This window comes from Suricata suricatta, chromosome 3, assembly GCF_006229205.1.
Source record: "Suricata suricatta isolate VVHF042 chromosome 3, meerkat_22Aug2017_6uvM2_HiC, whole genome shotgun sequence".
NCBI lineage: Eukaryota > Metazoa > Chordata > Mammalia > Carnivora > Herpestidae > Suricata > Suricata suricatta.
The window spans coordinates 61514011-61541515 of NC_043702.1; the positions used below are offsets into that span (position 1 = coordinate 61514011).

Genomic DNA, 27505 nt, shown 5'->3' on the forward strand with positions numbered 1-27505 from the left:
TCGATTAGGCAGCTGTTGAGAACTTCTAATTTGTAGGGCTTTGTTTATTTATTTTTTAGTATTTATTTATTTTTGAGACAGAGACAGAGTGTGAATGGGGGAGGGTCAGAGAGAGAGGGAGACACAGGCTCCAGGCTCTGAGCTAGCTGTCAGCACAGAGCCTGACGTGGGACTTAAACCCACAAACTGTGAGGTCATGACCCGAGCCAAAGTTGGACACTTAACCCACTGAGCTACCTAGGCGCCCCTTGTAGGGCATTATTTACCACAGGTGATAGTGGGACAGTGACTTAGAATGGACAGTGAAGGACTTTTTTTGTATGAATCAGCTTGGGCTCCTGTCACAAAACACTGTGGCCTGGGTGCCTCGAAGAGTGGGGATCCAGATCAGGGTGCTCTCTGGTGAGAGTGCTCCTCCCTTCCCTTTCTCATCTGTAATGCCAGGGACTAGACCTGACGGTCCTAAGGCTTCCCGCCCCTCTGTCATTGCCCTTGGTCTCTCCTGTGGTTGAAAGCAGTCTTTGGAGTCCCAGCGGTGTCTCCTCAATCGCCCAGTGAGTGGTTATGAGCCTTCATGCTCAGTCCGCTCAGCTGTATTCCTTCCGGAGGTGAGAGGCGCCAGTTGTTCTTCAGTCACTCAGTTGTTAAGTAATCACAACTCTGAGGTTGCTCAGCTCTGATAAAAGACTTTCCCTACCGCTACCTCTCTTTCCAGAATTCTTATTTTTGTGCATGTGCTTGCATATGTCCGTGGAAGGCAGGAGACTTTTTTTTATAGTCAAGGACTTAAAAGACTATGGGAGGCAGCCCCATTTTACAGGCACTTGTGTTACCGTTTCTGGGAATTTGTTTTCATCTTTCCTGTTTTTCAGTTCCATTGCTTTGAAAATGTTCTGGGATGTGGATTAAAGATAGGGGGGTGAGATTGGGGAGAGCTTTGCAATAGGCAGAGCTGAGAATGGCTTCCCATCAGCAGCTTGTTAAACACGTGTGCTGATTTCTCTGCTGGATCCCAGGCCCAGGGCTAACCAGCTACTTACCACTTTCTCTGTGGCTCCGCCAGTGATGGTCTCTTGTTCTGGAGACCTTGACTGGAGAGTACACTTCGCTATCAGTAGGGCTCTTTGTAGTATTTGGCTCTGATATCTAGAGCATTCTGGATTGAACCCAGCATACTGTGATCTGCCGGGCCAAGGCCGATGTGGTAGGACTTGGAAGAGAAGCTGATGGAGCAGGCAGTGAGATTAGGGACAGGGAGGCCCTTTTAACAACCTGTGACAACAGCACTCTGTCCTTGAACTAGAGAATAAGGCTCACTTGAATCTTCCCTCTAGATGGTTTCTCTTTTGTTCAACCGTGGAGGCCTTTTTTTCTTTCTTTTTTTTTTTTTCTGGTCCTGTAAGGCCAGGCCAAGGGAGGAAGGGAAGCATGGGCTCTGGCCTAGGGGAAGCAGAAGAACATGGAACCTGGAGCCTGGCAGACCTGACTCAGACCCCAGCCCAGGCACTTGGCTGTGTGGGCAAGCTTTCCAAGTCCCAGTGTTCTCACATATAAAATGAGGCAAGGAATAAAAAACAAACAGGCTTGTAATGAGAATTATATGAGTAGAGAGCCTACCATCCAGGGAGTGGTTAGTGTATGGGTATCTTCTTCCCTGGTGAACACAGGTTGAACTTTCTGGAATGAGAGTCTTGAAGTTTTGGAGCACAGGGTAATCTGCTTGGGATCAAGGTCAGGGGGCCAGAGCTGATGTTGAGACCATGGGAGGAAAGTAAGGGAAGCATTTCAGCTCTGAAGACACCCACTTGGGCACTTTCTTGGCGTGGGAAAGTGTTGCTTTGCCCTTAGAAATGTCATGCCTGCCTATCACATCTGTAAGGAAAGCTAATACTGATCTCCCTTCTGTATTGCCCAAAGCTGCCCCTGCCCCTATCTAATATTTGATGAGTCATTTGAGAAGTAGTCCTGGAAGAAAAGCTTTAAGGAGAAAGGTAGATGGTCAGATCTGACCCTCTTTTACACAGTCCTGAGCACAGGCTGTTTCCCTCCTTGGCAGTCTTGCAGGGGTAGAGGATTTATGTGATCCGAAGGAGGTTTTTGGTATTCCCTGCAGAAGTGAGATGCCTTGACCCAGAGGTCTTTTTGCCCCTGTAGAATATAAATCGGATTAGGAGCTCTTTGTGCTCTGCCACAAATCACTACACGTCTACATTTTGCTCTTATAAAATATGGATAATGACATGACTCTGTCTCCTAGGAGTTTGAGTGCATTAGCTAATGATCATGAAACCTTAGAAATAGGAAATTCATATGAATGCCGAGAGCTTTTGTAATTACACATTTGCATCACTCGGTTGGCATCCTTGAAAGTCGTGCTTTCAACACAAGAATACTTGGGTTGATTCCTGTTCTTCTAATTGTAGAGCAAGCACAGAAGAAAGAAGCTCAAAGAGCACTCAGAGCAGATAAATTGTCATAGCGTCTTCTGGAAACTCTGAAGTAGCTTGGGCTGGAGAGGTTTGGTTTGGGCTGAAGTGGCAGAAGAGCCTGAGACACTTTAAGGGCACTGAAGTTAGAGAATGCCGGAAGCCAAGGACGGTAATGGCCTCCACGCAGTCTTATGCTCAGATGCTCCTGTCTCTTGTCCCTGCGACCTCAGACCCGTCACTTTGTCAGCCTTTGTTCTGGGTGGTAGTGAACCTGCCATATGGCAGTGGGCTTTTTCGATGTGGGTCACCCTCCTGGATTGTAGCTTCTGGAGTATAGATCCTGTTTTTGTCACCTGTAGAACAGTCCACTTTTTTTCTTTTTCTCCCCCAGAGAATTATTGTTAGATTCAGAAACTCTTTACAAAGGTGTCAAGAGGTAATGTTGTAAATACCTCGAGAAGACTTTAAAAAAAAATAGGTACTGTATTTATGGAGGAGGTCACGAATTACCCAGATGGCATGCCCCTTGATAGCTGATGTTGTTTTTATTTCGTTTCAGGCAGTGGAGCTACTGCTGTGGTCCAGGCTGCCCTTTGCAAGCCCAGGCAAGAACGTGTAGCAATAAAGCGGATCAACTTGGAAAAATGCCAGACCAGTATGGATGAACTATTAGTAAGTAAAAGTGGAGCATCCCTGCCAGTTACTCCTCTTCACATCCGGGGCTGTGGAGATGGGCCGGAGGGACAGGAGAAGGGGAGCGAAGGCAGCTTGGCGTTCGCTCCTGTTCCGACATACGTGTTTCTTGAGAGCAGCCCCCACCGCTTTTCCTCCCCTGTGTAATTACAACTACCGACGATTCTGTTGTAGAGCGTACGGGCTGCTTTGCTTTGACAAGCAGGATTTTGTTCAGTCCTCATCATTCCAGGGTGGGGGTGGTCTCAGTGCTGACACTCTGTTTTGGAAAAGCAGGAGGCAGACGCGGTTCGCTGACCTAAGGCCATGGGATTCTGTAAGGGCCGAGCCGGGCGGGGAGCTTCTGGCCCGCGGTCTAGAATCCTGACACAAACGGGAATTACTCCCCAGGTTGCCGGTCATTTTGCCTTTCAGAAATTACAAAATGACCGACATGTTTCAGTCACTCCGAATACTGCAAGGTGGCTTGCGTTTGGCTAACAAGAGCGGTTTGTCTCTCATACGTGGCAACCTGTACTTCTTCCTCTAAATGCAGTACATACATAAATGACTGGAGCTTTCAGTGTGCGTGTGACTGTTGGTTGGTTGCAGGAACATTTGCTCTTGGCTTAACTGACTCATTATTAAATGAACAGCTTGGCGAATGGTTATTAGTTGCCCAGCAAACTGTGAAGGGTTTGAGAGATTAATCTCATAAATATAGTTATCCTTCTGCCTGCCAATTTTCTTCCTTTTTTTTTTTTTTTCCTTTTGGCCATTTATTTGAGGATAATAGGAAACTGCAGTGGAGGAGTTAACTGATTGGTTATCCCAATCCTAATCCCAGGACAAATATTAGTTCAATAGCTCCACACAAGCTACAAAGTATAATGACATTTGGCTCCAAATGAAGAAAGCTTTTGTTGTATTCTACATTGGGAAAGGAATGCCATTAACAAGAGCCTTTTGTCTTTACTCAGAATATAGCTTTTATTTCAGGCTTAATTACAGCACCCTATAGTATAAATTAAGTACAAGGATAAAGCTGTACTTTTCCAGATCTGTTTGGCCTCACATTTTAAATTAGGCTACAAGAGGCATAGATTTCACTGGGATTGAAGCAACAGATCGCCAGCTACTCCGATTAAAGGAAGGGCTCCCATGATTTAATGCTAATTTCAAAAAAAAAAAAAAGGAAAGAAAGAAAATGCCCAAATGCACAAAATTTGCATGTATTTAAGGCTTTTTACCTTCTTCAAGGCCTCAGCTATGCTTTGCTCTTACTGAAATTATTGCTGATCCTTCTGTTGCTTGTGATATCACAGAGACCAATAAAATTGTGCCTTTGTCACCCAGCCAGTTTTGAAGGTCACTTTCCCCAAGTGGAAAAAGCACTAAACAAACTGTGGGGAGAGTCAGGTCCTGCTTCTGCCGCCAACTTATTTTCTGCCTTTGGTCAGGTCATCTAACTGCACTGTACTATTTAGAAAAAGAGTTGGGTTGGAAAATCTCTGCGATCCCTTTAGGAGTCCCCAGATTCTGAGGCTATACTGAGTGCACACTAATTAAAAAAAAAAAAATTGGAGCGTACATTTCACTATGCCCTGTCTGGAGACACCACTCACGAATTTGCCCGTGATGATTGTATTTGATTGTGGTGCTCCGTCCGGTCCCATGGCATCCTGTTGGCACCAGCAGAATATTTGCACAGGGTCTGTGGGAGCCTGTGAGCACTTGTGTCTGACAGTTCCGGAACCAGCCTTCTGGGCGCAGAGGACCCTGATCTCTACCAAGGCCCAATTTGCCCCAAGCCTCCGCATTCTCCCTCTGTTGGCTTCTCGTCAGCAGACTGCTGCTGGCAATGGGGGTTACAGGAAGGTCCTAGTGGAGGTGGCCGGTGGGGGTGGGCACGGAGGGGAGGATGGCCAGCCACGCCCTTTCCTGTTTCCCTGGGACCAGGACCAGTGACAGTGGCATTTGGAGATCGTACTTGGGATTTAGGCAGAGCCGCACATGAAGGACTGGGGCTGTTTGGCTCCATTAATCTCAGGGTTTAGGAGTTAGGAGTTTGCTTGTTAGCAGTTTATTTTTCTCATTCTCTGCCCCGCCCCCTTAGTGCCCATGTTGTGTTAAGAAAGTATAGTATATATGTGTAATTATCCACTTTTCATTTAAAAGGTGTATTGATTTCTTGTATTGATCTTACCTTAACCTTGACCTTTTGACCTTTTGATGTCTTGATGTTTCTAGAGATGGGGGGGATGGCTATGGTTCTTTTGGAGTTTGTCCTTTGCAGACAAAAAGAAATGGAATTTACAGTATGGACTGCCTAATGTTGCCAGGCTTTTGTGGCCCAGCTACTGGCACATGAGATTGTGTGGCATGAAGTTGTAATCCTTTCGTTTTCTAATACTGCTGTTGTTCGTACTTTTATTATCTCTGTGGGTTCACATTTTGGCAGTGTTTGGACATCCAGCATCCTAATAATCCTTTAATTCCGTGTGTGTGTGTGTATGTGTGTGTGTGTGTGCGCGCGCACATTATGTACAGGTCAGTGCTCTGCATCATCTCACAAACTGTGCCGTGTGTGAACTGGAAGCTGTTGTTCTCGTAAGAAACAATGGCCACTGGAATCCTTATCTTGTGAGTGCTGTGTCATAGAAGTCACAGTTATCGACTATTTGCTGGCAGTGGAGTGTCTGCCTCCCCTGCTGAAACTCTGTCGCCTCCCACTTCCCACCTCTGCCTTGTTCCTGCCGCTTGGCCCCAACTCCCATAGGCAAGGGGGGTTTACACTCACAGGACAGATGGACAAGTTGTCAGATTCCGTTGTCATGTGGAGTTTATGTCAGGTTTGGCTGATAAAGGGTTTAAATGGTCATGATCTATCTCTTTCTCTCTCTCTCTCTCTCTTTCTTTCTTTCTTAGTATGTTCTCTTTCTTAGTATTTTCTTTTTCTTTTTTTTAAGTTTATTTTGAGAGAGATAGTGCATGTGTGCACATGCACAAGGAGGCTGAGAGGGAGGGAGGGAGAGAGAGAATCCCAAGCAGGCTCCGTGCTATCAGCACAGAGCCTGATGTGGGGCTTGAACTCACAAACTGTGAGAACATAACCTGAGCTGAAATCAGGAGTTGGATGCTTAACTGCCTGAGCCACCCAGGTGGTCATGACATCTGAAGCCAGCTTCTCTGAGGATGAAGGGAAGAAAAAAATACATGAGATGAAATCGTTGGTGCTAAATAATTGGTAATTTAAATAAAATTTATACTGTTGAAATGAGTACTGTAATTTTCCTCAACAATAATTTGATTCCAGATCTCATATATATACATTTAGTGATTTATTTGGTAAATATTTAATGAGCTTTTACATTGTGCTTAGACCCATTAGAAGGATGGGCTTTGGGTGTGCATGTCAAGGAACAAAGGCATATGCTCACCTTAACAGCAGTTAGGTTGGAAAACCCTAGAACAAATGTTTTTCTTGGCATTACACAAATAGCATTTAGTTAATCTAATTCTTTTTCTATGCATTCTTTTAAGTTTTCATCTATGTTTTAGAGTTTGGCTTGTAACTATACCCTAATCTCTTTAGGTAGGATGATTTGGTGGTTAATTTTCCAGCAGGCAGGCGACATTACTGGTATATTCTGTATTTCTGACCATTCCAACCTCAAGGCTTTGGTAATTTCTGAGATTTGCTAATCCCACATTTTAAAATCCTGCAGTGGTGTAAATGACTATATCATAGGCTTACCACTCTCTGGGAGGTATTTATAGTTTTAGAGCAGAACTTGTTGACTGTGTGATTATTAAACCCTACTAGATGCTAGACACGATGGTAAAACAAAGATTATTCTTATTTTGGGGGGGGAGCCTGGGACTGATAAATTATATTTATATTGGATTGGTGAGCTTTTTGAGCTAGGGATCTCTTTCAACACTTTTTCTGTCTAGACATGGTTTAGCAGAGTATAGACAGATTCTCTAGTGTGCATTCCTTGCTTTTCAATAGGAATTTAAGGCTTCCTAAATGGGTCTGACCCACTATCATGCTGACTAGTATATCCTGTGTGCAGATGGCCTTGAGGTTTCTTGAAAGAGCCAAGTTCTCTGGTTTGTGGTCAGCCTCAAAGGTTAGGGATGCTACTCGAGGGCCCACTTACTTCCCTTAAAATCCATTTCACGAGTGAAGAATTAACCTACCTTTTCTGAACTCATCTTTTGGTCTCTGTCACGAAGTGACAGTTCCATAAATGTGACATAGTCGTCCTTCCTTTTATTCATCTTAAAACACACTCTTTCCAATCTCCAAGGAACTCTTCTTTATTTTTACTGAGGGATTGATGAGCATTTTGATTCCTCACCTTACTTGACTTCGTAATTTTTAGACTTTAGCCATATCCTTCTTAATGTTTTCTCTCTAGACTAGAGCTCTCATATTTTTAGTCTTGTCTTTGGAACCTAGTCACAGAAAACTCAGTAGCATTTTCTCATTCCTTCATATACATCAATGCCATCAAAACATACAGTTTAATTCTTAGGGGCAGGAATGCTATATGTGTAAGAGAAACCATGGCCCTGGCCCAGGCAAAGTGCTTGTGTCTTCAGGGAGGACACAAGTCCAGGTAAGTGATTCCATTATGAACTAATATGTAATGATCATTAAAATATTTGAGGATATGATGGGTGACAATTGTGAGCAAAATTGTCTCCAAAAACAATGGCTACATGATTGCCGAAACTTGCGATGGAGGGAGAATTGCTTCCTGGGCCGGAGGGCCCATGCTCTTCACGTGGGTCGTGGCCTTGAGACGAGTCAGTTGTACCTCTGGCCCTCAGTCTCCTCGTGTGTTGGGTGAGAAATTCTACTTGATGGCAACACTTACTTTTATTACCGAAGTCCACGGGTCTGTGTATTTAAAAATCAGTCTTTTAATAAAGTTACTTTTAAAAATCACTTGCACAAAAACATTGATTACTAGCAAATTATGCTTATAATTCAGGATAGAGTCAAGTCACTCCAGTATTGTAGGGTAACCAACATTCTACTGTAAGTGCGTCAGTTTGAGCACGGGGGGCCATCTGTGTCTCCTGTGCACACAGTGAAAGAGCTTCTCAGGCTCCAACTGGAAAAAATCTGGCATTTGCCCTTCTCTTCCTATATCATCTTTATAAGGATATTTTGCTGTATTTCATTGACAGGATTCATAGATAATCGAGAGCTTACTTTCCTCAGAACAAAGCCACCGCCCTCATTTTGCTTTTCTACTATAATATTATTTTATTATTTCTTCTCTTGATCTGCTGTTCCCTCTCTACTCATCTCTCCCTTTCTCTACTTTCCATACTTATCTTTAAAGGAACGAATTAGCTCTTGATTTGTAGGTTATTTTGGAGAATAAAGCTTTAGGTGTTTATTTTGCCTAAAGGTTGTTTGAGAGAATGATTTAATTATCCTCTAATAGTTGTTATCTGACTGAGGCTTCTTTATGCTTTTAAAATTAAGTTACATTATTTGTGGACATCTGAGCAGTTTTAGCTAGAATGGGTTCCCCCCTTTTATTTTATTATTAAAAAATTTTTTTGTGATGTCTTTATTTTATTTTGAGAGAAAGACAGAGAGTGAGTGGGAGAGGGGCAGAGAGAGAGGGAAACACAGAATCTGAAGTAGGCTCCAGCTCTGAGCTGTCAGCACAGAACCCGACAAGGGGCTCGAACCCATGGACCAGACCATGAGATCATGACCTGAGCTAAAGTTGGACACTCAACCGACTGAGCCACCCAGGCGCCTGTCCCCCACTTTTAATTGAGGTCTAAAAAATTAAATTTTTTAATTGTGTGTTTATTTTTGAGAGAGACTGATCGATCATGAGTGGGGGAGGGGCAGAGAGAGAGGGGGAGACATCGAATCTGAAGCAGGCTTCAGGCTCTGAGCTGTCAGCACAGAGCCCAACATGGGGCTTGAACTCATGAGCTATGACCTGAGCCAAAGTCGGAAGCATAACCGACTGAGCCACTCAGGTGCCCCAAGGCTTAAAAATGTTAAAAAAAAAAATTTATGTGTGTGTGTGTAGTTTTACCTAATGTCTGTAATTGTATTGATACTTTTGTAAGCCTTGCTTATTGTAGAAAATAATTATACTGGTTTGAATATGTCAGCTTAAAAAGCTGGAAGCTATTCTGTGTTTTCCTTATTCTATAAATGAAAGTATTTTTCCCATGCTTTTTGAACAAAAGAATTTTTTAATTAGTAGATTAATTATTCATATCCCAGCTCATTCTTCACCATATGTGGTAACACATTGCATTTGGCTATTTCTTGTAGAATCTTTTATATCAAGGGTGTGACATTACAATACAAGCCTACTTTACTGAATGTGCTATTATGAGCGTTTCAGGTCTCAAACATTAAATTTTGTACTGCTGTTTGACCCTTGACACTTAATTTTGTCATTATTTTCATATACTTTGATGTTTGTTTTTCCCAAAGTATAGTCCAGCTGAGGGCAGGATTAGGAATGGGAGACTTTTTTTGATATTTTGAGTACATGCATTTTTAAGAAATTAGAGAATAACTATTATATATGCAAAACTAATTTATTTTTACAGCTGTAAAGTTACATTAGCTGGCATGTGATGTTGTGATTTGTTGGAGAAAATAGTGTGATTTGGCTGGAGAAAACAATTTTCATTTTAGAACATCAGATTTAAATGTTATAGTTGATTCAGATAGTAAACATACAAGTTGAATTTACTTTTAAGTGTTTTTATACATGTATTAGAAATGGCTTGCTGGCGCACCTGGGTGGCTTTGTCGGTTGAGTGTCTGACTTGATCTCAGGTCATGATCTCATGGTTTGTGGGTTCAAACCCCACATGGGGCTCTGTGCTGACAGCTCAGAGCCTGGAGCCTACTTTAGTTTCTGTGTGTCTCTCTCTGCCCCTCCCCTGCTCATGTTCTGTCTCTCTCTCAATAAACATTGAAAAAAATTTTTTAGAAAAGGTTTGCTAAAATGCTTAACATCTCAATTTTTCGCAAAGAGTAAGCAGAAATGAATATTGTACAGACACATGTTTCTAGACTTATAACATGTTTCTGTGCTCATAACAGAGAGTGTGTACTCATTTTCAGAATAGGAGAAAATGGGGAAAATACGCCTGGATTGAATACAACTTTAGTTACATCTTGTTTATTTTTTATACCTCCCTTTTGCCACCCACATAGACTTCTGGAAAATGTTATTGGCTTGGGTTGAGACAAATGATTTTGTTCTCTCCTTGGTTATCTTCTTTATTTTGGTTTGGTTATTTCCACAATTAATGAGCTGCTGTGGAGACAGAAGGCCTGTGGAACACTCAGGGAGAAGGTCTGAGCGTGTTGGGGAGGGCTCGGGCCGCTTCTGCAGGAGGGCTGTTCCCTGGCAGAACCCCAGGCTGCAGACTGGCCCCCCGGCGGGGGACAGGGTGGGGGCACCACAAAAAAAGAAAAAGACACATTTGACCTCACTTTCTCATTGTTTGGTGATGAAGCCAAAGAGAGCAGCTGTACTAAAAGTTGGCCTGGAGGTTTCCCACAACATTAATTGGCGGACAAAAATTCTTCCTGTTTCTGTTTTTAATAAAGTCTTTGACTTGACTTTTTCCAGGACTCCCACTCGTAGTCAATTAAATGACTAAACAGCTGTTATTTGTAGCCGAGTCTGATTCAGATTCCATGAGGGCCAACTTAAGAGCTTCCAGGTCACAGGGCGTCCTTCTTACTGTTTGCTGAAGAACTTCTCAGCCTACGGTGGGAGAAACTGGCTCCTCCCCATTGGGTTTTCTGACCTCGTCTCAGCATCACATGTTGATTCTTCCCTTCCGTTCCCCCTTTCTTTGGAAGAAAACAGCTATACCAGTGACTTCCTATGTTTCCAATCAAAGTTCTTCCATTTTGTTTGGACAGTTTCTGCAGGGTGTCCAACTTTGTGACATCATCACCGAGCCAGGAGGCCCTGGGATGTGCGTTCTCTTCGGCCAGCAAGTAGATGTTTACCCTTGGTGATTTCCCTGCTGATTTCGAGGGATTTACCCACTTGCCAACTCCCATGACACCCTACTTTTTAGAATTGCTTCCTCTAGTTGTAAATACTTCTCTGAATCACTGAATAAGGCTGCCATGGAGTTGATGCTCCCCTTCTCCTAATTTTTTTTTAAGTAATATATTTATTCTGAGAGAGTCAGAGACAGTGTGAGTGGGGGAGGGCAGAGAATCCCAAACAGCCTCTGCACTGCCAGCATAGAGCCTAATGTGGGCTTGAACCCATGAAACTGCAAGACCATGACCTGAGCCAAAACCAAGAGTTGGACGCTCAACTGGCTGAGCCACCCAGGCCCCTCCTTCTCCTGATTTCTTAAAAATATTTCCCTGTCTTATCTAGACTTTTCCCATTTCTAATCCTGTCTTCAGTGGACTGCACTTGGATAAACACATACCAAGTCCTATAAAAATAGCTACAAAACTAAATGGCAAGGAACTTTGGTTGATTAATTTGTAAGGGGTACAAGTTGAAATATTTGGCTTTTTCTTAAGTAGGTTTTCCCCTATTGATACTCTTTTTTGAAAAGAGGTAAGAGTTTCTGCACATGTGATATATAATTGTTTTTAGGTGAAGGACCTCATGCTGATATTTACCTGATTGAAAAGGACAGTCCAGAAAGAAAAATACTTTGCTCTTACAACAACTTTGTCAGTCCTTTTCTTTCATTTCTTGGCTGACATCTGAGATTATTCAAGTTTATGGGTTTTGTTTTTGTCTTTGTTTTAATTCTGCCGCTTACAGTATCAGGCCACTTATGAATAGAGACTAGGTGACTCTTCACGATGATGCTGATGTTATGGAATTGTGAGCTGGAGCATGACTTTCTGCAAGTGTTATTTAACGTGGTTATTACCCTCATCCTTTCAGGAGTTCTTACCATGCCCACAGGATGTTGTATACGTTTTCAGGATGTATCTGGTTATCTCTTGCATTTGGAAATATAGGTTTCATTTAATAGTATTTGTAAATAATACATATTTTTCCCTTTTTAAAGGATTGAACATTGCAGTGTGGACATGCGCCTGAGAGGTCGATGTTTCTCTCAGTATTTTGTTGAAGGAATGATGCACCTTAGTGCTTAACTTGAAAAACAGTGGTTCTCAACCTTGACTGAACATTAGAATCACCTACAAGCTTTTGAAAAATTTCATTCCCAGCCTCTTATCCTAAACCAGTTTGCATCAGCATCTCTGGGGCTAGGCTCCAGGCCCTGGTAGTTTTTAAAGCTCCCCAGGTGATTTCAATGTGCAGCCACGGTTGAAAACCACTGCTCTGGAATAAAGTTAGAAATAGCATCTTCTCAGATTTAACTGCACATGATGTTGGAGGCTGAGAGATTTGATTCCTAACTAAGACTGAGTGGGATATTTTGCCACCAATATCAGATGAAGAAGAATTTATTTAGGATTTACATAAGCTGTGAAAATATGCTAATTTGGCTAAATGTAGTTTAATATTTCGAATTCAGAATCCATTTACACTGTTCCTTTTCTGTGATGAAAGTTCTTTCAGTGCTTTGTGAATCTCCTGGTTTTAGGGACAAAAGACACTAGGCTTCAACTTTTCCTAATTTTTACATCTTCAAACTCTTTTCTATATTCTGTGGTTTTTTATTTTTAAAACATTTTATTTTATTTTTTTTATTTTGAGAGAGAGAGAGAAGGAGGGAGGGAGGGTCTTGAACCTACAACCCTGAGATCAGGAATCACACGTTCTACCCACGGAGCCAGGCGGGCACCCCTATGCTATGTGGTTTGAACCCTTTGCATAAGTATATGTTAGGTTCCTTGTCACAAAAGGTTTTGAGGTGGTGTACCAGGATACACAAAGTATGACAGGGTGATATGAATTAAACACAGGGTGAAATACTTAGGAAAACCTCTGTTGAGGTAGAGTCAGGAATAAAGCTACAGATTCGTGACCCAGTCGCCTACACACATGTCACAGACACGCTTAGAGCTGGCAGGACACAGGGAGCACGTCCTGTGATGGATGTTTCTGTAGGGAGAGGTAGGCGCTGCTGTCAGCGTCTGTCTCTGCGCGTTTGAGGCTGAGTTAGGAACTTGGGACACTTGAGGTAAGTGATTAATACGGGGTTGCTCACCCGCAAAGAAGGAACCGAGACACTGAGAGACTGTCTTCTACCACTTATTTACGTGTGAGGCCTCCTGCAAGCTGTTGTGTAGATCTCATTTCACTTATTTCACGAAGACTCTATGTAGATGGCATTAGTAATCTCCTTTGATGACGGGACACGGAGGTTCAAGGCATTGGAATGACCTGCCTGGGTCATCAGGCTGCTCAGTGACTTAGCCAGCCCTCCAAGCCAGCCTTGTCTTAAGAGTACAGCCTTCCTCAGTGGCTCCCACCCCTGGGAGCCACAGTTCTTGCTTGTCCTCACTATGGTTTATAGGAGAAGCATTTTCTTTCTTTTTTTTTTTTCCCTTTTTGGGTGTTGGTGGTAGGAGGAACAAAGGCCACAGAGCAGTGTTCCTTTTTTTCTTTAGTTTTTGGTTTTTTGTTAGCTTTTTTTAAATTAAAATAAATTTTTTTTCCTCCCAAGGAATCCTATTTCTAGGATCTTCTGTGTTGTTTGCGTCCCCCACCAAACCTGGACTGTCCCACGTGAGAGGCCCGTGTCATGCCCTGCTTGGGCAAGTGTGGCTGGGCTGACACAGCAGCCGCACGTGCGTGTGTCCCTGTAGGTCTGTCGTCCACCCACCTGACTCCTGGCAGAGGGCTGCTGCTGTGGCTGCCGCTTCGGTGCTGGCAGATGGGGCGGCCTTTTCCTCGCGATCCCGTTTTAGGCCGGTTTTCCCACTCTTGTGAAATTCCATGTGTGATGTGTTTCAGATGAAGCTGCATGAGCAGATCCAGCTCTTCGGTCCCCGGGGCGGATTAAATACTGGACCGTGGCTTGGTTTGGCACCTGATGGCATGTCTGTCTTATTTCACTAGACTTCCAAGGGAGTCACTGTGTTATGGACCTGGACCATAGTTTTGGCAAATGTGTTGGCCGGATTTCAGAGTTCTGTCAGTTCTTCTGATCTTGACCTCGTGTTTTTCTCTCCCTTTGAATTGTTTACTGGGCTTTTCTATTTCTATCTTTGTTTCCCACCGCTTTCTTCAGGTCAGACTCAGCCTCTGGGCTGGCCCCCCTCCTCAGGCTCTGACCCCATCACCTTCCCTGCGGCCCCTGGCGTTCCTTCCCTTCTCCTGCCCCCCACCCAAGTACCTATGTTTCTTTCCACCACTTTGTCACTCGGAGTCTGGTTTCTGGACCTAAGCAGTTTACTTGGAAGCCTGATAGAAATGCAGAATTTCAGATGCCACTGCAGACTGACTGACTCAGAATCTGCATTATTACATGGTCCCCAGGTGATCCGTGTACTCTTTCAAGTTTGAGAACCATTGTTCCAAATCATGCATCTATGGATTGTGTCCTAGTTAAGGGCATGGAGTTTTAGAACTCGTTCATTTTATAGGGAGAATTGAATAAACCGTTTTATTTTATTTTTATTTTTTAATTTTTTCTTATTTTTAAAATGTTTTTTTATGTATTTTTGAGAGACAGAGAGAGACAGCGTGAGCAGGGGAGGGTCAGAGAGAGAGGGAGACACAGAATCTGAAGCAGGCTCCAGGCTCTGAGCTAGCTGTCAGCACAGAGCCCGATGCGGGGCTTGAACCCACAAACTGTGAGATCATGACCTGAGCCAAAGTTGGATGCTTAACTGACTGAGCCACCCAGGTGCCCCGTTTTTATTTTATTTTTTAGAGAGAGAGAGAGCATCAGTGGGGAGGGGGCAGTAGGAGAGGGAGAGTCTTAAAGCAGGCTCCATGCTCGGTGCAGAGCCCAATGCAGAGCCTGAACCCATGACCCTGGCGTCATGACCTGAGCTGAAATCAAGAATTGGCGTTCAACCGACTGAGCCACTCAGGTGCCCTGAAAACTTTTTCTTTCTTTTTTTGTTTTTTTAAATCATACCCACTTATTTATCTTTGGGCCATACTTTGCCACTTTTAGAAATACGGAGAAATTAATATGAGAATAAAGGACTTTGCCTACCCTGTGGGTGAAGTTAGGACATTGGGAAAAGCTTGGATAATTTATCTGGTAGACTGTTACCAAGGAAGGATTCAAGGAGCAGCTGTCACCACTGTTCTGAAAAGAAATGGAGAGAGTAGTTCTGTGGAAAGAACATTTGATTCAAGAAATATTTTCAAAATATAAAATATCAAACACATATACAGTTGTCTTAATCGATTCGGGCTGCCATAAGAAAAATTCCATACATTTGGTGGCTTATAATCAACAGTGATTTTCTCACAGTTGTGGAGGCTGGAGGTCCAAGGTCAAGGTGCTGGCGTGGTGAAGTGGGAGCCTTCTCCAGGTCACAGGCTTCTCACCGCTTTATGTGGCAGAAGGGGCATGCTAGCTCGTCGGGGTCTCTCTTACACTGGCACAGACCTCATTCAGGAGTGCTCTATTCTCAAGACCCAGTCACCTCTCAGAGGCCACCTTTCCTAATGCCATCAACTTACGAATTCAGGGGTGGGCGCAAACATTCAGACCATAGCGAAAATTTAAGTCTATAAATGTAATAATTTGTATCTCTCTAGAAGGCAGCTAAACAAAAGGCTTATGTATAAACTAAAATAAGAGTTGGATGGGCAGGTAGAGCACCTCATTTGTGCTTCTCCAAGTGCATTTCTGCACTGCTTGTGGAAATATTACTTATCATGGCAGCTCAGTGATGGCACAGGTCATACGCCGAGGCAGAGTGACTGGCGTTTCTCCCTAAGGCAGGTTTTACTATGTCTTTAAGTATTAGAGGCTCTGCTACATGGAATGGCTTGTATAGGAAATCACATGGTGTAAGAGTGGGGTATGGAGCCCTAGCCAAGCATTGAAGAGGGACAGTGAGGCTGCGGGGAAGGTTGTGAGGTTATAAGTCATACTGATGGCAAGTCCGCTCCGAGGTTTTCTACCTCTTCCTCCATCTTCCCTCATGTTGGTCCTGCGGGTATATTAGTAGGGGCAGTGTCTACACCCCCCCTTTTTTTCTTCTAAATCCTCAGAACCTTTATTATTATTACTATTTTAGAGAGAGAGAAAAAGAGCAGGAGAGGGACAGAGGCTGAGAGAGAGAGAGAGAGAGAGAGAGAGAGAGAGAGAGAGAGAAAATCCCAAGCAGGTTCCATGCTCAGTGCAGAGCATGCATAGGACCCTGGATTATGATCTGAGCTGAAAAGCAGAGTTAGACGTTCCACCGACTGAGCCACCAGGTGCCCCCAAATCCTCAGGCCCTTTAAATGTCCATCTGGTACCTCTAACAGCCAAAATTTTGAAGGATTAGAACTTGGTAAGTTTTATTCACAGGTTAACTAAGAGAGTTTTTCTCTTTTCTCCCTCTGTCCATCTCCCCCGTCACCTTTTTCCCTTTTCCCCCAGCTCTCTCTCCCTCCCTCCCTCCCCCCCCCCCCCCCCGCCCCCGCTTTCTCTTTCTCTTTCTCTTTGACACACATACACACATGCATGTACCCCCCCACCCCCCGCCACAGTTTGCTCACGGCAGTGTTGGAGAACCTGATACTCTGGGTAGGAACTGATACTGCCCATCTAGATGAAGAGTGCAAGAAAGCGTGTTTTTTCTAGAGTCTGGCCCAATATTGCTTCAGTGCAGAAGAATTTCCTTTCATATGGGTATTGGAAGTTTATTCATTTAGATTAATGATTTGAAAGTTTGGAGTTAGAAAGCTGGATAAGCATTCATTTGCATTAAATGTAAAATGATGAGAATGTGGAGCACCCATACTTTCAAGAAACATTATTCTCATTTCTGTGGGCATCGAGGGGCATCTGTGTGGACTGGACCCCACTCATGCTGCACACCTTCCAGGTGGGCCATCCATGCCCGCAGCAAGCAGGTGCTGCTGACGTGAGGTAGGAATGGCCTGGCCAGCGTTCCATTTCTCCTTTGGCAGCATCTTGCGGTAGCAAAACCTAACACCAGAAACAGATGGAAACCGGACCTCAGGTTTCGGATCTTGTTCAAAGGACAGGAGTAGCTGAATTGAAAAGTGTCAGATTTAGAAAACCTGTAATTAGTTAAATGGATGAGGGAAACGAGGAAGGGAAAGTGTTGCTAAATAATGAAAATGGAAGAAGTAGTGCTTTTTTCCCTATGTTTATCCTTGGTAAAAAGCACTCATATAAACATATATATTAATGTGTATGTATGTGGTACGTGTCGTGGTATTTTGGTTAAGTATTCTGACCTCGGGTCTCGGCAGTTGAGGATTAAGTAATACTGGATATGCAAGGATTGCAGCTCCATATGGAATATTCTGGCCAGGCCATTTAAAATTAATTCAAAGTTAACTAGATGCTCATTATTGAAAATATTTATAGGCTGCATAAATGCACTTTTACTTCATCATAAATATATAATAGCATAAATGAGGTTTCTTTGATAACTTATATTATTTTTCATGGCTTTTGGACGGCACCTTGAAAGGGAATTACACTGGCCTAATACCCTTGATTGAGGGTTGACTGAAGCTTTTATTTTTTTCTAGTTTTTTTTCTTTTTATTTTTTTAAATATAATTTATTGTCAAATTGGCTAATATACAGTGTGTACAGTGTGCTCTTGGTTTTGGGAATAGAATCCCATGATTCATTGCTTACATACAACACCCAGTACTTACCCCAACAAGTGCCCCCCACAATGCCCATCACCCATTTTTCCCTCTCCTGCACCCCCTCATCAACCCTCAGTCTGTTCTCTGTATTTAAGAGTCTTTATGGTTTGCCTCTCTGTTTGTACCTATTTTTCTCCTTCCGCTCACCCATGGTCTTCTGTTAAGTTTCTCAAGTTCCACATATGAGTGAAAACATGATATCCGTCTTCCTCTGACTGACTTAATTCACTTAGCATAATACTCTCCAGTTCCATCCACATTGTTGCAAATTACAGGATTTCATTCTTTCTCCTTCCCAAGTAGTATTCCATTGTATATATAAACCACATCTTCTTTATCCATTCATCAGTTGATGGACATTTAGGCTCTTTCCATAATTTGGCTATTGTTGAAAGTGCTGCTGTAAACATTGGGGTACATGTGCCCGTATGATTCAGCACTTATGTATCCTTTAGGTAAATTCCTAGTAGCGGTATTCCTGGGTTGTATGATAATTCTATTTTTAATTTTTTGAGGAACCTCCACACTGTTTTCCAGAGCAGCCGCACCAGTTTGCATTCCCACCAGCAGTGCAAGAGGGTTCCCCTTTTTCCACATCCTTGCCAGCATCTGTTGTTTCTGGAGTTGTTAATTTTAGCCGTTCTGACTGGTGTGAGGTGGTATCTCAGTGTGGCTTTGATTTGTATTTCCCTGACAATGAGTGATATTGAGCATCTTTTCATGTGCCTGTTGGCCATCTGGATGTCTTCTTTGGAAAAGTGTCTATTCATGTCTTCTGCCCATTTTTTCACCAGATTATTTGTTTTTTGGGTGTTGAGTTTGGTAAGCTCTTTATAGATTTTGGTTACTAACCCTTCATCTGATAGGTAATTTGCAAATATCTTCTCCCATTCTGTTAGTTGCCTTTTAGTTTTGTTGATTATTTCCTTTGCAGTGTGAAAGTTTTTATCTTGATGAGGTCCCAATAGTTCATTTTTGCTTTTATTTCCCTTGCCTCTGGAGACTGAAGCTTTATAGGAATTATCTGGCAATAACTTATAACAACACACCAAAACCAATGGGACCTTGACTATTGCTGGGAAATGTGGTTTATTGAAGTTGCCTGTTTTGATTTCAAAACTTTATTGTTTTGTCTCTATATGAAACTTTTTTTTCCTCTATAGTAGTAGTGTTTCCTAAACTGTGACCCACAAAGCATTCTATAACTGCATTGTTCATATGGATTCAACGAGGACAGCTTATCTATGGCAGGACTTCTCAGAGCCTTTGACAGTATTAATATTCCCTGTGACCCTTTTAGAGTGAGATGTAGGATCTGATGTTTCTCAAGCTTATTTCACCAGCCTGCCCTCCCCTTTTTTTTTTCTTGATTAACTATCTACCATGAAATAGAGTTTGGGAAATTATATTCTAGCATCTTTAGAGGTATTTGCTCATTTACTTCTCAGCAGTACTGAGAAGCAGAAACAGTCCTGGATGAGGAAGGATCTAAGACCTGCCAGAGCTGAGGCTTTGCAGGAGGACCCAGGTCCCCTAATGGCTCATTCAGCCTTTTCTTTCTCTGTTGCGGCCTTCCACACAGGTAGGAGGCACTCAGTCATGTGTGGTGGGGCTCTCTGCTGCTGAGCAGGGAGTGAGTGATCTGGGTGATAATGCCCACCTGAAGTTTCTGTGTCCTGTGACTGATCCACCAGGCTCTATGGTCTCCTTTTTTTTTTTTTTTAATGTTTTTATTTATTTTTGAGAGAGAGCGAGAGACAGACAGAGCATGAGCGGGGGAGAGGCAGGGAGAGAGGGAGACATAGGATCCGAAGCAGGCTTCAGGTTCTGTGCTGTCAGCCCAGAGCCTGATGCAGGGCTCGAACTCACAAACCACAAGATCATGACCTGACCGAAGTGGATGCTCAACCAGCTGAGTTACCCCGTTGCCCTAGGACTCTGTGGTCTCCTGAAGAAGCCTTTCTGAATTCCAGCAAGTTGATAATTAGGATGAGTGAGTTAGTTCTCGTGCACCTTCTTTGAACTAATGGTTTAGGCAGCCCCCCACATATGCTTCTAAGTAGGAAAAGTGGCCTAGGTACTCTCTTGTGGTTCTCTTGTGTTTTGCTTCCTGATTTTTACCCCATAAGACTATGTCATATTTTGTTCTTTTTATAGAAAGAAATTCAAGCCATGAGTCAGTGCAGCCATCCCAACGTTGTGACCTATTACACCTCCTTTGTGGTAAAAGATGAACTTTGGCTGGTCATGAAATTACTAAGTGGAGGTAAGTAGGTTTTGTTGTTTGCTTGTGGTTTTTTTGTTTTGTTTTTTGCCTTTTGTGCAAGCTGTAATATTGCATACAACTTTATATTTGGTCCCCTCACTCTTGTATTTAAACTTTTGCTTGGTTTATTATTTGCCTAGAGAATAAAGCCCAGGTTTCTTCACATTGATATTCAAAAGCTTTCATAATTTGGCTGAACTTCCTAGAATACTGTTATGCCCAGATTACGGGGTGCCCCAAACCCAAGACCACCAGGGAGTCCGAGTCACATATGCAAAAGTAAAGGGCATTTATTCGGGCTCGAGCTCAGCCTCTCAGACCTCACCAACCATCTCTCGTTGATAGAGAATGGTAATGGTAGCCATTACCTTTATTGAACACTTGCTCTGCGGCTGGATCCTGCTCAAGGCAACCTTCTTACCTTATTTCATTTCATCTGGACCGCATCTTTTGAATGGCAAGTGTCGCTGTCCCTGCTCTTCAGAAAGTTCACCGAAGCTCAAGAGAGCCGGGCAGCTGGCCCAAGGTCACACACACAGTAGCTGTGAGCGCTGGAATTTGTGGCGATGGCCCTGTGGACTTAAAAGCTGTGCTGCGCCACAGGAATTATCACCTTCATTTTACAGACATGAAAATTTAAGCTCAGAAAGTCCCAGTGATTTTCTTTGTAACACCCAGCGTTTCCACATCTATCACTCGCTGTGTATCTTTCCCAGGCATGAAGTGTGGTTTAGGAGCAGAGGAAGACGTTTTGCAGCGCTGGATGAAGCCAGAAGTGGCATAGCAGAATTTATATTGTAGAGCCCATTTTAATCTGCACACCTGGTTCCAGTGAAGACAGAATCAAGGAGGCATCCTAATTTTTTTTTTTTTTTTTTTTTTTTTTTTGGTAAAGAAACTCTCTTGGATGAAGCAGAGGCCCAGAGCTGACAGGACAAATATGCTGCAGTCGCTTTGGGTCCGCTTGCACGGGTCTCAGCGAGGAGCCTGGGAGAACCCCTTTCGGTTCTGTTCCCAGTCTTGTCAATCCTATTAGTCATTGTTTCCTTGAGTGCCTACTTCGGGGTTTTAATTAAACATGAGAAGAAATAAATGAAGGAAAAAAGAAAAAGGCAGCCTGCTGGAGCCAGACTGGTGGGTTTGAGTGTGGGCACTGCTCCGTGGCTCTGCCGAGGCTGGTGCTTGTCAGTTCAGATGACCTTCACCAAGCCTCTTGCTGCCAGGCTCCAGATTCTGGTGACCTGGGACCCTGCACAGCCCAGACACACTGCTCAAGTTGAGGATTTTACTTCCTCTCTTTATTTTGATCCCAATTAACCTTTGATTAGCTTGAAAATGTCCTGTGTCCCCTTGCCTGAGGACTTGATAGAAAATTTCATTGTCTTTTTAAAAATAATCCAATTTAGTCAGTCTCCCTGGGCTGTAGGTAAGAAGAACAGGTTTTAAACAGGTTTCCACAGGTCAGGGAAACCTGGGCAGATGTGGACTGCTGCTCCTTTTTCTTTTAGCAATCCAGAAATGCACACGTGCCTTACCAGTATGTCCTTAGAACATAAAAACGGAATGGTTGTGGAAGTATCATTTTCAAAATCACTAAGGAATTTAAGAGTCAATGAATAAATAGATGTTTTGTTTCTCCAAGGGGGAAATATGTATTTGTTTTCTTTAATAATATTTTATCACATTAAATCTCTTAATGAGAGGCAGGCAGCTACTCAGTACTCCAAGTTAATCATAGAGAGCCTAGAGCCAGATTCAGGTCCTGAGGTAAGCCGTTTGTTAACTCTTCAGAAATGTTGAACCCCCAGGTAATTAGGGCTTTTAAAGTGACCGGGAGGTTTGGAATATTAATAAGTATGTGTTGAAACATGAACTCAGTGTCGAGGATACCACTCTGTTCATGGTAACAAAGTACTGTGTGTTTATTTCATTATAAAAGTCAGCACATTACGGATCAAGTAAATGAAAATAAAGATTGCCAGAGTCACAGGAAGGAATCTTCTGGTTACAAGCAGAGTCTGGAGGCAACATACTTTTTCTTTCCCTCTCTCCTCCTGTCTGTATTCTAGATGTTCAGGGAGATCTGTGCCTCCGGCTCTCATCGGTTCACTGCAGTCTGTTCCCCTGGCTGCCGCCTCCTTTTTTTTTCCCTCTCCAGTTCAGACATCTTGAATCTCCTTTTGAGTCTTTAACCACTTGTGTATGTGTGGGAGAACGGGACTAGCCCTGGAGTGACCGTGAACGATTTTATGGTTCCTGACCCAGAATTCTTCTCACGCTGAAAGCGCTTTGCAAACTTGGATTTTGTGTTTCTGGTCACGTGCTGCCGTGCAGATGTTTGTGCGCCTTGGGAGCAATCACGTCAAATAAACAAACAAACAAACGTATTTTGACATTTCCATTCAGTTTCTACGTAGTGGAGCCCAAGCTAGAAAGGTAATGAAGGTGCTTACACAGATGTTTTGATTCTTCTGTCTCTCCACGTAGGTTCCATGTTGGATATCATAAAGTACATTGTCAACCGAGGGGAGCACAAGAATGGAGTTCTGGAAGAGGCAATAATAGCAACAATTCTTAAAGAGGTTTTGGAAGGCTTAGACTATCTACACAGAAACGGTCAGATTCACAGGTATGACTTCTGCAGAGATGTTTAAATTCAGCCATTTGTATATTCAGATCTGGTTTATAAAGAATATGAAGGAAACACGTATTGCTGGTAGGTATCAACATTATTTCTGAGCTAGGCAAAATAGTTGTGAAGTAAGTACTTAATAAAGAACAAGAGAATAAATTTTTTAAAAAATTTAATGTTTGTTTTTGAGAGAGACAGAGCATGAGTGGTGGAGGGGCAGAGAGAGAGGGAGAAAGAAAGAGGGAGACACAGAATTTGAAGCAGGCTCCAGGCTCTGAGCTGTCAGCACAGAGCCTGATGTGGGGCTTGAACCCACGAACTGTGAGATCTGCCAGAGTTGTAGCTTAACTGACTGAGCTACCCATGCACACCAAGAGAATAAATTTTGATGAACTATATTAGTATCCTTAGCATCGCTTTATCCATTTTCACTGAAATAAAAGCAGAATATCAAAAGTACCAAGTGAATTCATTAAAAAATTAACAATAGTACTCTTGAAGTATGCTTAATTGAACAGGATAGCATCTCTAACTTTCTAATGTAGGCAAAACTGTTCCACACATTGTAATATGTTCATTATTTTTGGCATGGTGGTGTGAGGAAAGGAGGGGGAACTAATTTCATCTTCTTTTGTGACATAAAATGCTGATTCTTTAAATAGCCAAACAGCTAGGAGTGTTTGATGTTTCAAAAGGATTAGTGTTACTTGGACCCCTAGGAATGGCTGCGAGTAAATAACCATTTATTAGTAACACTGGTATTGTAACTCCCTTACCTCGCGCTGTATGTGGACTGTATATTTAAGGGTATCTGCCATGTCTTTCAGTAATTAGAAAAAAATATGACCTTAGATATCAAACTTGTAAGTTATTTTTCTTTTTAAGTGTTAAGACTTCTATATAATGAAGAAATACATTATTGAATATTATAATTGGCATTTATAATCAGTATCTCTCCAGGGGAGATGCTGATCCAATCCATTGTTTAAGAGGCTGCTGGGATTAATTTGGAATTGCACCACAGACAAATTTAAATGGAAGTAGAACAGCTTTACATAGAATTATCAGCTTTAATTCTTGATAAAATGATAGTATGGTGAGTTAATGGGACAAACTCCAACTCTGTAACATAAAGAGTGTACTCACGATTTAATTAAATTTGGATAATGATTTCACATAAAATATTTGTTACTAAGATCCTAACCATCACCTGGAGCAAACTATAAAATCACAGTTAATCCCTGTAACTTTTAAAATCTGGAAGAGTGTCACAGTTGCACCCCCCCCACCTTATATAGTTATAAAATGATAATTATGTTAAATGCTACATAATGTGGTATGTTTTTAAATCTTTCTGAGTAAATTGATGCTATATAATGTCTATATTCCATAATTCTTTTTTTTTTCTCTAATAGGGATTTGAAAGCTGGTAATATTCTTCTGGGTGAGGATGGTTCTGTGCAAATAGCAGGTAAAGCTGATAAAAAAATTCTTTTGACAGAAGTGTTACAGTTTCAAGGAATGTAGACTCATTCCAAATTAATAAATAAATAAATAGTGAACGAATGAACGAACAAACAAATGAATGCGTGTAATCTGTTTTAAGCTTGTATCTGGGCTTCTCTGTGATAGAATGTTTGGGTCTGAGGCAGAACATGTTTTCCAATTGTTTGGTAAGTTGTTAAATCATCCTATGAATAATGTTATTTTAGAACATAGCCTTTTGATAGAGGCAATTTTACTTTTTTAAAAAGTTTTTTGTATTTTGTTTATTTATATTTGAGAGAGAGAGAAACACAGAGTGTGAACTGGGGAGGGTCAGAGAAAGAGAGAGACACAGAATTTGAGGCAGGCTCCAGGCTCTGAGCTGGCAGCACAGAACCTGATGTGGGGCTTGAACTCACAGACTGTGAGATCATGACCTGAGCCGAAGTGAGACGCTAAACCGACTGAGCCACCCAGACTCCCTGGCAATTTTACTTTTAATTTCATTTTTGCTAACTTTCAGATTGAACAAAAGTGGTATTTATATAACTGCAAGAAAAGCCCTCTTGAGGGTTTTTTGATGAGTGTGAAAGTTGAGAACCTTGTACCCTTCGATTAATGTAAACCCTTCTCTTTCTGAAGCGGTGCTGAAATCACAGTGAACTCTCAAAGCCTGTGGGTTATTGTGGTCTTCCAGGTGCCCTCGCGTGGCTGTCCATGACGGGAGACATGCAGGCGCAGTGCACGTCTGAAGCGTGTGTGCTCCAGACAAGCACCCTCCATGTGCAGAGCTTCTCATTTTGTTACTGCGCCTAGAGTAGCCTGGAAGGTCTGGGACAAAGCTTCTCCATGTCTGTACTGACTCTTGTTCCCCCCACATCCTCTAAGGCCTGTCTCCGCCCTCTCAGCCATCACTGCTTTTTGCAGTTTTGGCTGGACAGTCCTTACCTGTACCACACTGTCCCTGACATCGCTTGGTATTCAGCCCAGCCCTCAGGCTTGCAGGCAGTGTTCCTAGCAACACGGCCCAGTGACACCCTTGGAGAGAATCACCCAGGCGGCTTCTGCTGTTGAAGAGTGCTGACGTTTGCCCCAAATGTTGAATCAGCCGGCCTGGTGCTTTTTGAGTTGGAGTGGAAGAGGCTCTCTTCTAGTATTTAGGGTTTAGGGTCTTTGTATATCAAGTTATTAGAGCAGAGTTGATCACAGTCCTTGGGTCTAGTCTAGTTAGTAGACAGATGCGAGGATCTGGGGTATTATTAGAAACAGGAGAGCTCAGCAGAACACAAACACGCCCCCAACACAAAGGATAAGCCTTGAGTCATCTCTTTGATTCATTGTCCCTCTCTAGGTGCCAGAGAACCTGTCAGGTGATGCCTGGCCTGTGTGACAAGCACAGTGCTGACCTTGGGCTCTGTATTTAGTTGGGTATATTCATGGGGGCTTTTATTTATTTTCTTCTTAAGGAGAGAAAAGAAGTTTTGAAAATACAAAGGGAAATGGAGAATTTGTCTCAAATCAAATGTTTCTTCCCTGAAGAACTAATAATCAAAGCATTAGCTTTTATTAGTCTTCTCTTTGAAAGGATAAATTTAGTAAATATTATTAGTCATTGGCTTAAGACCACTGTGGAGACACTCTGTATATCAGTAAAACAGAAAGGCCTTGTAAGCAAAACAGGCCAGGTTTAATACCCACTGTGCAGTGTGGGACAGGCATCTCTGAGCCTCAGTTTCTCCATCTGTGAGATGGTGATGATAATACCTGTCATTCAAGAAGACACAGATATACTTTGCACCTATTATTTTTAAGTTTATTTATTTTGAGATAGCATAAGTAGGGGAGGGGCAGAGAGAGAGGGAGAGACAGGGAATCCCAAGCAGGCTCTGCACTGTCAGCACAGAGCCCAATATTGTGCTTGAACTCATGAACTGTGAGATCATGACCTGAGCTGAAAGCAAGAGTCAGATGCTTAACCAACTGAGCCATCCAGGCACCCCTTACCAATTGAAACTTGGGCTTCAGAGCCCTGTAACTGCAGCGTGTGTGTCTGGGAGCTGCAGAGTGTGCCAGGTGGAGATGGAGAGGTTTAGTTGGAGAGGCATTCTAGACAATCGGAAGGTATTCTATGTAGGCATTTTTTGTTAAATTGTCTGAAAACTATTCCAGAGGAAAGGACCTTCATCTTTAGAATGCCAGTGAATTGGTATGAATTTTTACTTTTAAAGAAGTAGGCACACTTAGAACTAATTTCATGTTTTTAATTTTGCATTATCTATCTTAAAGAGGGTCTTCCAAATTGTGTAAGCTTCACGTCCCATGAAACCTTGATCTACTCCTGCTGATACAGTTGTTGCAATAGTTAAATAGATGTGAGAAATGCATAGTAAAACTAAGAAAATGGGGCAATAGACAGGAAAACACATGATAACTGTATTTATTGAAGTTCTGTTCATGATTCCAGTGGATTAGAAACAACTTAGGTGTCCCAGTTACATATGAGATATGATATATCTGTGTTATGGGAGGAGACCCACCAGCTGTAATGGAAAGTGAAAAGCCCTGTACACGCTGACATGTAGCCAAGCTACATGGGTAAATGAGTACAAGGTAAAATAGAATGCGTATGTCGCCTTTTGTGAAGGAAATGGGGAGAAATATCTCTATATCTTTGGACAGAGAAACACTAGAAGGATAATGGGCAGGGGGGCTGTATAGTGCATACCTTTTATAACATTTTGAATTCTGAACTGTGTGAAAATGTATGCCCTGGGGTAAAACCAATGAAAGGAAATGACTTAATAAACTGTCAGTAAGTCAAAGGCATTATTGTAAGCCTTTTAGTATAAAAATTTTCATGTATAACCTAAAGTAGAAATGAGTAGGAAGAACCTCATGAACCCCCCCACGATCAGTTTCTGGCCATTCTTGATGCACATCTCTCCCCTCTGCGTACTCTGGTGGCCTTTATTATTAACACTGAATTTTGTTCTTGAGCCATCTGAGTGTCCTATATATACATATCTTGTCCTTACTCTAGAGAGTGGCTCCTACCCCACAGGCCAGGGGCATTTAGAAAAAAATATACTTCAGTGAAACAAGTGACAACTGAAAACATTGTGGGTAAAGGCTTCTGGCTGCCTCAGCCCAGGGTGTGCGAGTGTTCAAGGTCTGGGATGAACGTGTGTGGTTGACATTCCAGGTCACCACTCGAGCTCTGTGGTTTTGGTCAA

At 42.6% G+C, this 27505-nt stretch overlaps 1 protein-coding gene across 1 annotated transcript in view; it reads left to right on the forward strand.

Moving 5' to 3' along the window:
• Positions 1-27505, forward strand: part of STK39 (serine/threonine kinase 39) — a gene marked incomplete at its 5' end in the record, with an annotated part of 389113 nt that overhangs the window by 142708 nt on the left and 218900 nt on the right. Inside the window, 4 exons of the mRNA XM_029933312.1 lie at positions 2989-3101; positions 20047-20155; positions 22643-22784; positions 24203-24258. Coding sequence (XP_029789172.1) covers positions 2989-3101; positions 20047-20155; positions 22643-22784; positions 24203-24258 — 420 coding nt within the window. The remainder of the gene's footprint in view (positions 1-2988; positions 3102-20046; positions 20156-22642; positions 22785-24202; positions 24259-27505) is intronic.